The sequence below is a fragment of the Stegastes partitus genome, unplaced genomic scaffold (genome assembly GCF_000690725.1).
Source record: "Stegastes partitus isolate 25-593 unplaced genomic scaffold, Stegastes_partitus-1.0.2 Scaffold43, whole genome shotgun sequence".
Classification (NCBI taxonomy): domain Eukaryota; kingdom Metazoa; phylum Chordata; class Actinopteri; family Pomacentridae; genus Stegastes; species Stegastes partitus.
The window spans coordinates 852,674-862,290 of NW_007577774.1; the positions used below are offsets into that span (position 1 = coordinate 852,674).

A 9,617-nucleotide genomic window follows, 5' to 3' on the forward strand; every position below is an offset into this window, starting at 1 on the left:
CACTATATTGCATTCAAATTAGCTGCCTCAGAAAACTCAGCAGTGATGCCTAACAAGCCCCCCAAAAAACAGCATTACAGGAAATCTAGAGTGTGTTGTGTATTCAAAAAGAGATTTCATATTACCTTCTCATTCCTAACACCTTGTCTATTACTGTAAAAAAAAAAAAAAAAAAAAAAAAGAATAATAACCCATCTCTGCGCCTGTTTCAAATTACTACTCCCAATACTGCAGCGTTTCTGCTGTCACGACTCCACACACCTTCGGCTCGCTCTCTGGAGACATCAGATTTAATCTTGTGATACAGTCTTTATTTAAACAATTCCTTTTTTGATTTCCTAGAAGACCAGATGAAGTGTGTGAGCTAAACCGCAAGTGCTAAACACACTGCAGATCTGAGAGCAGCTCTAGTCCCAGAGCACACTGACATCTTGTGGGCGATAAAGGACATATCAAGGACAGAGGCTGCATTGCACAGATATGTATATACTTTTTTTTTTTTTTTTACTTTTATGCTTTTTCTTATTTATTCTTATCTAATAATGCATGCATCTGTAGTGTCATTGAAACCAACGTAATAGAAATGACATCTGATATTTGCATCTGTATTGTTAAACTGTACACTATTACAAAAACAAAACAACAAGTACATAAGGACAGGATCCCTAAAACCTGACAAAAATGAAACTTTACTGATCCGCTGACACAGTATTAAATTCTCACAGTTAATTGTTGGATTACAATTTATTCTACTGAGTTAAAAACTGTCTTTGAAGGCGTAAGGCAGAGTTGGGCTTCAGTCAGTTTTGGTCATTGTTGCCTTCAGACTCTGATTGCACAGATGCTACCTTGAAATCGTGGAGCTGGCATGTGATTGGCTAGAAGAAGTCGTGGCAGCGCTGAGCTGTGAGAAACCGCTCTGACAAGACTCCAGACTGCTCATAGATCCCCTAGAAATAACAGAAAAAAACAGAAATCTTAATTCTCACGCATGACATAAGTTGATCAATCACTGATCAAACATTTAAATCCCTGTGAAAAAAAGGGAACGACAAAAAACTTCCATGTGAAACATACAGAAACTTAATTTCCAGAAATACCACGGCACAGATTTCTGCAGGAAAAAAAACCCACACAAGAGCAGCGAAAGACAGCTTTGGCATAGTACAAAGAAAAAACATGGCAGGAAGTGGAGAAATAAAGCTCAGTGGCATAAATAAACTGACCTGAAGTCATGGGAGGCCAGCACCTCGGTGTAGTACATGATCTTGCACTTGTGGGAGGAGACCTGCAGGGAGGCCAGTACATCGTCCACGCGAGGCAGGCTGGAGGCGGCACAGGCTGCCAAGCTGTGAAAGCGCCACTGGAGGATGTAGAAGCCGGGCCAGCGAGTTATGTGGGAGCCCTGTTTTCAAAATCAGTTTGGTGATGGAGGATTAGCCACTTTGATGACAAACAGGGGCCAAGACAGGTTAGTTTTGTGTGCAGAAAGATCTAGATTGTTCTGTTTTCCTTCCTCTCTCACCTGCACGCTCTCTCCCTCTCTGCAGGTGAAGGCTTTCTCCACCATGCTGTAGTCCTGGCCCAGCACCCAGCTCCTGTCTATCAGCTGGGCATTACCAGCCCCCAGGGAAGTGATGCTGTCTTTCTTCGGAGGCCTCTTGGAATGGTAGATACTGAAGATCACGTCTCCTTTAGACACATCAAAGTCCCAGGTGATGACGGCGGAGGCCTCTGCGATCTCAATCAGCATCTGTGGGAGGATGCAAGGAGATTAGAAACACACAGCAGACCGCAGGCCGTTCGTCACGTGATCAAGCATGCAATACAGATTTGGTCCAGCTGGTGGCACCCTAATCCAATGTATAAAATCCACTGCATGTACAGACATGCTTTTCTCACACCTTGATGAACACTTAGCAATAATCAAGACGGTCACAAGTGGAGACTGCACCTCATACGGAGCTCCCTTGAAGATACTGGCGCTCTTATAGATGGAGTCGGTCAGCAGGCGGTTTTCTTCGCCCTCCAGCTCCTCTGCTGTCCTGTACAGAAACTTGGGGACCATACCTCCCTCAGGGATGTCACACTGGAGAGGGCAAAAGAGAAGAAAAACTAAAAAAATCAAGCTCAACTAATATTTCAAGCAGCATACATACTGGCTTGTTTAAATAAAGGAGTTGTAAAGGAAAATAATATTACATGTAACAGGATTTTCATAAGGTTTCACTCACTTTTAATAAATTCAGAAGTGTAGGTTTAGTTTGAAGACATCCTCTCTCAGTTGGTAAATGTCAGTAGCGGTGTAACTTAGCCAGTTTATGAGAAATGCTTGTGTGTCAGTGTGACCAAGGAGCATAAAAATGAGATATAATGCATTTACAGAGCTTAAAACTAGGCATATAATGTGAAATATTGTACTAAGCAAACACCCTGACTTGCTGTTGTGTTTAAAATAACACAATAATAAAAATGCATGCTGTGTTGGAGTCAACTGAGGCGAGCCAGCTGCTGACTTTTATGTTCCTATTCGACGATAACCTGCAGCAGGCATCCAATGCATCATCCAAATTAGGCGCAGTCCGTCTTCTACATTTCTAAGGTTTAATATTGTAAAGCTGGACACGTCTTCAATTAGTCACACGGAGGTGATGAATTGATTGACATCGATGGGCAAATTTGAAAAGACAAGAGTACAGACCCCTAATTTACAGGTGGATAAACTGAGGATTTAACCTCACCATGCAGTCCCCTCGTAGGAAATCGGGGATGATTTCTCTGTCAATGTAGTCCACTAAGCCTCCTGGACCCTGGTAGTCGTTTCCAGCATAAACAAGGAACTTCTTACGAGTATTCTCATCAATCAGGGGGCTGACCTGGAAACGAGACACCAACAGTCATCAGAGAACATGAAAAAAAGAAGAAGAAGAAAAACCAACAGGGTCACTTATTATAAGCTATGAAAGTCAATCCATGATTAATGAATTATTCATGTATGAGAAATAAATGGGTTGGCTGGCTGATGGTGCTGCTGAGCATCCATGCTTGTGTTTTGTATCGATTTTTATCATCTTAATAGCTCATTCTCATTACCATTGGTAATTTCATTATCTATTTGTCAATAATTGGTTGTTTTCACATCTCCAGGAAGTAACTGTTACAGTCCAGACTAAATATTATGTACCCACTGTGTACTGCTTAAAGTACTTCTAGTTTGGTTTTCATTCATTTTCCCAAATCTGTATGCCTATATCGCTACTTAGCTTTGTTTCCCTGCTGAATGCTATTACTATTTGACAAACAACACTACTGCATACTGCTACAGCAATGATAAAATGTCCCCCAGAGTGATCAATTGAGTCTTTGCATTGTGCACAGCTATAATTATTGTTATTTGTCAATATTTTTTTTCCTGCTTTGCTCTCCATTTCCTCTCTGTTTATCGTTTGCTTATTCCCGCAGTGTGAATGGATTGCACCCAATTATTTAGGATCTCTGTGTCTGCACTCAGCAACTTCTTCCATAATCAGGTGATTAATTAACACGAACGGTGGCACATCAAACATAAGATGCTTATTCTCACCAGGGTCCAGAGCACCGGAAAAACTCGAGGAGCTCGCAGTATAAGCAGGCAGCCCAGAGTTTCAGGGTAGTTGGCCTCAACCACCTCGATGATTCTCAGCAGAGCTTTTACGCCTGGTCTCCACAGGTGACGCATGTTCAGACCTTCCAGATCCACGAGGCAAGTCCAACAGCTGACCAACATGTTCAAACAGACACTTAACTACATGCTGTATACAAGCATGTATACCGGTTTGCTCATTGGCCACCGGGACAGATTGAAATAAAACAATATTCAAGTACCTGATGGGTCGACCAAAGACTCTGGTGTTCTCCTCACAGCGCCTCAGTCCCTCCTCGTTGATGGACAGGATCTGGTTCAGAGTCATGGAGTTGAAGCATTAATATGCGTGAAAATTAGTAACATATCACGTCCTAAATTCTGTGCATGTACTCATGTCACCTGTCTCAGTAGCACCTCCTCTCCCAAAGCTCGTACCAAACCCTTGGTGTCCATTTGACCCAGACGCAAGATATACAGAGGACGGCCATCTAACCAACACATCACACACACACACACAAGGAGCAAACATACAGAAATGAACACACTGTACAACCTGCTAATATCTAGATATAAAATCAGTCTTAAATCTTAGCAGCATAACATTTCTCCTGCCTTGGATCACCCCTGCTGTTTATGTAAAGCTGGTATTTACCATTAATTTACCATGTGAACATTCAAAGGGCACTTTCTGTGTTCAAGTCTGAAGTCTGACCTGGTGAATCAGCTGAGCTGACTCATTTTCAAACATGGGAGCTCTGACAGATGGTGTTCAGATTTCACTGTCAATAATTAACCGGACATTTCAACCCATGTGGACGTTATGAATACAGAAGATTAAATCTGTTTGCCTCTTTGCGCTCACTGGGAAGTGTTCGCTTTCACTGTAGACAGAGCTCACAAAAACAGTAATAACCTGCGAAACAGGCACAAACCAGGATCAGACAGTCAGTATGCTCACTCAGTACCTCTGTCATGGTGATGCCAGCCTCCGCTGTAATAATCCTGAAGCAGCTGTGGACGTTCCCATGTGTCTAACAGGAAATCCACCTGATGTTGCTTTCTCCATGTCAGTGACTGGCACAAGAACTCCCTGGCCTTGTCTAGATTGAAATCTCTGGCCCTGAGGAAGCGCAGCACATGCTGATCCTTTGGAATCTGTACAAAACAGACAGAGGTCAAAACTCCAACGCACTGTTTCAGTAAAGCTAGAAAAATGCAAATGAGCATCTTAACATTCAACAAATGTATGCTTGTTACTTGGTTACCTGTAATCTATAGCATATTATGTATGTATATAAACTGACTGGCCACAACAATAAAACCACTGACAGGCAAAGTGTTTAACAGTGATCATCTTGTTTAATGCAGTGTTGTGCTGGAAAACCTCGGGTCCTGGCATTCATGTGGATGTTACTTTGATATTTACAACCAACCTAAACATTGTTTCAGACAAAACACCATCCATCCCACAAAAAACTGCGTATGGACGACTTGAAGAACACAAGCAGGAGCTGAACCCAGCCTCCAAACCCCCCAGATCCCCATTCAATCAGCACCAGTGAGAGACCCCACCCTACATTCCACTGGACCCAAAGGATCAACACCACAGGGCAACCCCGGTGGTCCAGTGTTAATGCTTCGACTGCTTCAGCAGCACAAGAAGGACCTACACAATGTTAGGCAGACGGTTTAAATGTTGTGGTTCATCAGTGTATAGCATCTTGTACCAGTAAAAGCAAGAAGCTGAGAAGAAGCAGGGTTCGTTTGAGTGTCTTATAAACAAAGGCATACTGTGCATAACAGCACAAGCAGCTTTTTTAGTGAAAGTAGCTGTGTTTGTGTATATGTGACCTTGCCCTTGTGAGTTTCCTGGAGCCACTGACGCAGCCGAATAAGGCAGCTCTCCTGCAGAGGCGTTAGATCACCTAGGTAACGTCGGATGTAGTCAGCATCCAACTTGTCTAAGGGCCAAAACACATTTACAGCGTAAAGTTAGCTCATATGGCAGCCGTCAAATAGAAACATCAGGTACAGATTCTAATTCTACATGACTGACTTATGTAGGCCACCTGTTTTTATAAAACACTTAAAATGTTCATTAGTGGCACGGGCTGAGCACGAGGCCACTATTGTTATCCTGGTGCGTTTCTTCTGATTTCAGGTCTTCGGTACAAAATTTCCATGGCCTACTCCTCCCACAGATTTGAGAGCACCCACACAAATTATACATCAAAACGTGCGGCTCGATCGGGACAAGTGTGCTTACATACAGATTTACGAAAAACGCATTTGTCGCAACACAATTCGCGAAAACGTCGCAGAAACCTCCCATTGAAAATTAATGGAACGGACGAAAAAAACACACAAAATTACACTACTTTTCAAACCGCCACTGCTCAGCCATACTTTCACCTAGAGACTCCATTTAAACTTTAAAATGTTGATGCATCTGTCCCCTATTTCTAAGCATTTCTACTTTTCCCCTATCTTCAATTGTTTCTTTGTGACAACCTCTCAAGTTTTGAAAGTTTTTCCCCCCTTTTCAGCCTTTACAATGGGTGTGTATGTGGTCCTTTAGAGTGAGTGATGACATCCCTAGAGTGGGAGCTCACAAAAAAAATCACACAGTAAACTTTTTTCAACTCGTCGCCCTGGCCACAATTTTTATGCCACAGACATAATTTTTACATCAAAACGTAGGAAAATTTGTCCTCCCACTCACAATGTCACTTTGGAATCCCACAGAATTAAGTTTGGGTGGGTTTTGGAGCCTTGTTCCTCCACAAGTCTCTCTTCCTTCCCCATCTGCACCCATTCAAAGACGGCTGCGGATTTTTCTCAAGGACCACAAATTTACACATTTTTTCTCAAATGATTGTGCGCTCATTTTTTACTCTAGAAAAACAAAAAATACATCTCTGTAATGCCCAAGGTCTTGGCTTTCTGAAAATGCACTCAGCTGTTCTCTCTGACACACGGTTTTGACGAAAATGGCGGTTGTTTGAGGTCTTCTCCTTCTGGTTTCTTCTACTGATTTGACAGTTAAACCGAGTATCAGTTGCAGCTGTGTGCTTCGTTGCCCGGCAGCGCTCTAACCCTGCTCCCCACCCCCCCTCCCCCCTCCCCTGCTCCCTCCACACAGCAACAGCCCTCCACACAGATGAGGCTTAGGTTATTCAAAGTTTTTAGTAGGTTTGGAAATTATTAAATCGTCATTTAAATCCCGGCAGACTCCCGTGGCACTCTGAAATTTTCTGCAAGGAAATTTTCTATTTCTATTGGTGCAGTTCTGCTTCACTGATGCTATTGTTGTAAAACTAGTGCACTTAAACCATGAAATCAATTGTAGATAGTGTAGTCCGACTGTAAGTATACACATGATGCACATCTTTTCTTTTACATCACACCTTCATTTTGTGTGTTAGCTTCTACTCTGAACTTGATCGTGACGAGTGAGCGCACGAACCATCAGGCGAACCCGGTAGTAACTCCACAGGACTGGTCGGATCTTTACTGCACAGCCCATCCTTGGCGCTGCTCCCTGGGATGGCTCTGGCAGCAGAGGGGGGCGGCAGCTGGAGCCTTGCTTCGACACCGCCGGAGACGTCAGGGGGCGTCCAACGAGGTACGTACGTTACTCCTTCTTTCTCCAGCTCTCTGAGGTAGTGCTCGATTATTTCTTTACCCTACAACAGTTGACAGAGAAGAGAGGTCAGGCAACAATCGGATCAGTCAGATAAGATTCCATACTTTAATTTTCTATCTACGTAGTTTAAATTATAATGTAAATGTTATTTGTCTTATCATAGGTGGTAAAATTTTATATGCAAACCTTTTGAATGCTACTAGCATATTGTTTCACTGCAATCTTCTCTGCTGTGCTCTCAAAACCAAAAAAGGACTTAATATCCAGACTAGCAGACTGTTCAAAACACGTCCAGTCCTCATTCTCGGGATGAACCTGCAGAAGAGGGGGAAAAAAAATTAATTTAGAAAAAACCCATCACATTGTTTGTGTTTTTGTCACAGCAACATAGCATGGTGAATACAAATACACAAAACTAACAGTATGTTGTGTCTTGCAAAGTATTGCAAGTATCATTTAGGTTTTTAAGATGTTCTGCTGGTACAAGGTGAGAAACAGCAACATTAGATAAAGTAGAAATTAAACTAGTGGCTGTAAAAAAAAAGTCAAGAAAATGATATTATAGCAGTGGCTCTGACTGAAACAACACCAACTTTAAAAAAACGTCTGGTGGCACTAGCTGTTCAGCGCCTGGAGCACACTATAGGAGGAGCACCTAAAATAAATAATTCAGGCATCGCACATTGTGCTGCCTTTTGGAACAGCTCTGTGCCATCCAAATAGCACCCAGCAGTGTAAAAGAGGAAACAATAATAAAAAAAAGAAAGAAGTACAGCAACAGAGAAATGAACCTCTTGCAGCCTCTTTCTTACTGATTATGACGTTTGCTCCGAGACTCACCGTGTAGCTGCAGGACTCACGGACGTTGACTCGGTTGGAAAAGGTCTCGTTGTGGACCTGGATGTGGAGGGTCCGGTTGCTGCGGTTCAGAGTGTTCTTTTGTTTGAAGTACAGGTAGTCTACGCCTGCAATCTACACGAAGAGAGAACAAAAGCTGTGTTTTTTTTCTTAACAGGTTTTTAATAGATATGTTCACTGGGCAAAAGAAATATTCTGATAAATATAGCAACTGTTCTGATTGTTTAATTGGCCTCTGTACCCGTTTGAGAAGTCGCGGGGCTTCGATGTCGATCGTGCAGCGCCTCTCCGTCACCACCACAGATCCATCTTCACTTTGGCTCTGGTTGATGATCTCACTGTCCACAAACACTGGGATCAACCCGCACTTTGGAAACCTCCTCACATAGGCCTGAAAGGGAGAAACGAATGCCAATCTAAAGACATTTACATAAGGACATTGCGTCTTGTGCTCCTCTGATTGCTTTTTTGTGTGGTTCTGTACAACTACGGCATGCCTGGCTCTAGTTTATTTTGTCTTCGCTCCTTTCCTGCATGAGGCGGCTGGCGAAAGCTGCTCGGTCGCAACAAGGTCACTTGAATGAGAGTAAAGTACAATTAGAGTTGCTCACTTTTCATTGGGCAGCATGTAATTTACAGCACATGATTTCTGTGTCAGGTTAGGAGGCATTTAATAGTTTGTAGCTTAAAGCGTTTATTTAAATGCATATTAAAATTTTATGTTTTGTGCATAGCAACTACCGGCAGATGTGGCAGATTTTTACAAGCAGCGATTGCTTTGTTTTACTGCCCACAGCACATGACCATCTGTCCAAGCCGGTTTCGCCAGGGTTCACCTGTCAATATTGATTGAGCTACCGAACAGGATCTGCAGTAATAGCCTTCTGTCCATGTGACTGGCAGCAGTGCAGCTTCTAATGACACACTATTGATAGTAACCCAGGGTGAGGAAGGAACTAGACTGTTATGGTATAGACAGCTGCCTGTGTAATGTTTTAAAGTAAGAAAACAACTGTTCCTGCTTCAAGGACCTTGCAGTAACTCAGCTTAGTTATCCAAGATGCTAGATTTTAAAAGTTTGAAGAGCTAATTACTATGTTCTATAAAACCCACAAGGCAGCATCATTTTCAATACATTTCTCACCGAAACACACTTGTTGCATTGATGCACTGGAGCACAAAAACAATCCAATCATTAGGATGAAATAATTCACTAAGGAAATTAATGAGAAATGTTTCCTTTGGTAAATGAAGAGCATTGACTCGGGTTGTGTAACAGACACACAGTGGACCAGAAACAATATCTTTCCTGATTGCAAACAAACTGAAATCTTTGTCTTGTCTATTCTTCTCAGAGTAATGAGCATGAGCACACGATGGGGGTTCGAAATATTTAAAAAAGGCAAGTTTCTGTTCTGTTGTTTTAGGCTCAGCAGACCCAGAAGACTTTTAGTAAGTCAAATATCACAAAACAAGCAGTTTCCACTA

At 42.4% G+C, this 9,617-nt stretch overlaps 1 protein-coding gene across 1 annotated transcript in view; it reads right to left on the bottom strand.

The window, feature by feature from the left end:
- Window positions 1-289: 289 nt before the first annotated feature.
- sec14l1 (SEC14-like lipid binding 1) overlaps window positions 290-9,617 on the bottom strand; it is an 11,398-nt gene continuing 2,070 nt past the window's right edge. The window contains exons 3-16 of the mRNA XM_008305584.1: window positions 8,371-8,520; window positions 8,112-8,243; window positions 7,458-7,586; window positions 7,092-7,311; window positions 5,477-5,586; window positions 4,591-4,780; window positions 4,025-4,113; window positions 3,865-3,935; window positions 3,584-3,755; window positions 2,742-2,876; window positions 1,955-2,089; window positions 1,526-1,753; window positions 1,227-1,405; window positions 290-950 (exon numbers count right to left, since the gene is read on the bottom strand). Of these exons, the coding sequence (XP_008303806.1) occupies window positions 845-950; window positions 1,227-1,405; window positions 1,526-1,753; window positions 1,955-2,089; window positions 2,742-2,876; window positions 3,584-3,755; window positions 3,865-3,935; window positions 4,025-4,113; window positions 4,591-4,780; window positions 5,477-5,586; window positions 7,092-7,311; window positions 7,458-7,586; window positions 8,112-8,243; window positions 8,371-8,520 (2,046 nt within the window). The 3' untranslated portion in view covers window positions 290-844. The remainder of the gene's footprint in view (window positions 951-1,226; window positions 1,406-1,525; window positions 1,754-1,954; window positions 2,090-2,741; window positions 2,877-3,583; window positions 3,756-3,864; window positions 3,936-4,024; window positions 4,114-4,590; window positions 4,781-5,476; window positions 5,587-7,091; window positions 7,312-7,457; window positions 7,587-8,111; window positions 8,244-8,370; window positions 8,521-9,617) is intronic.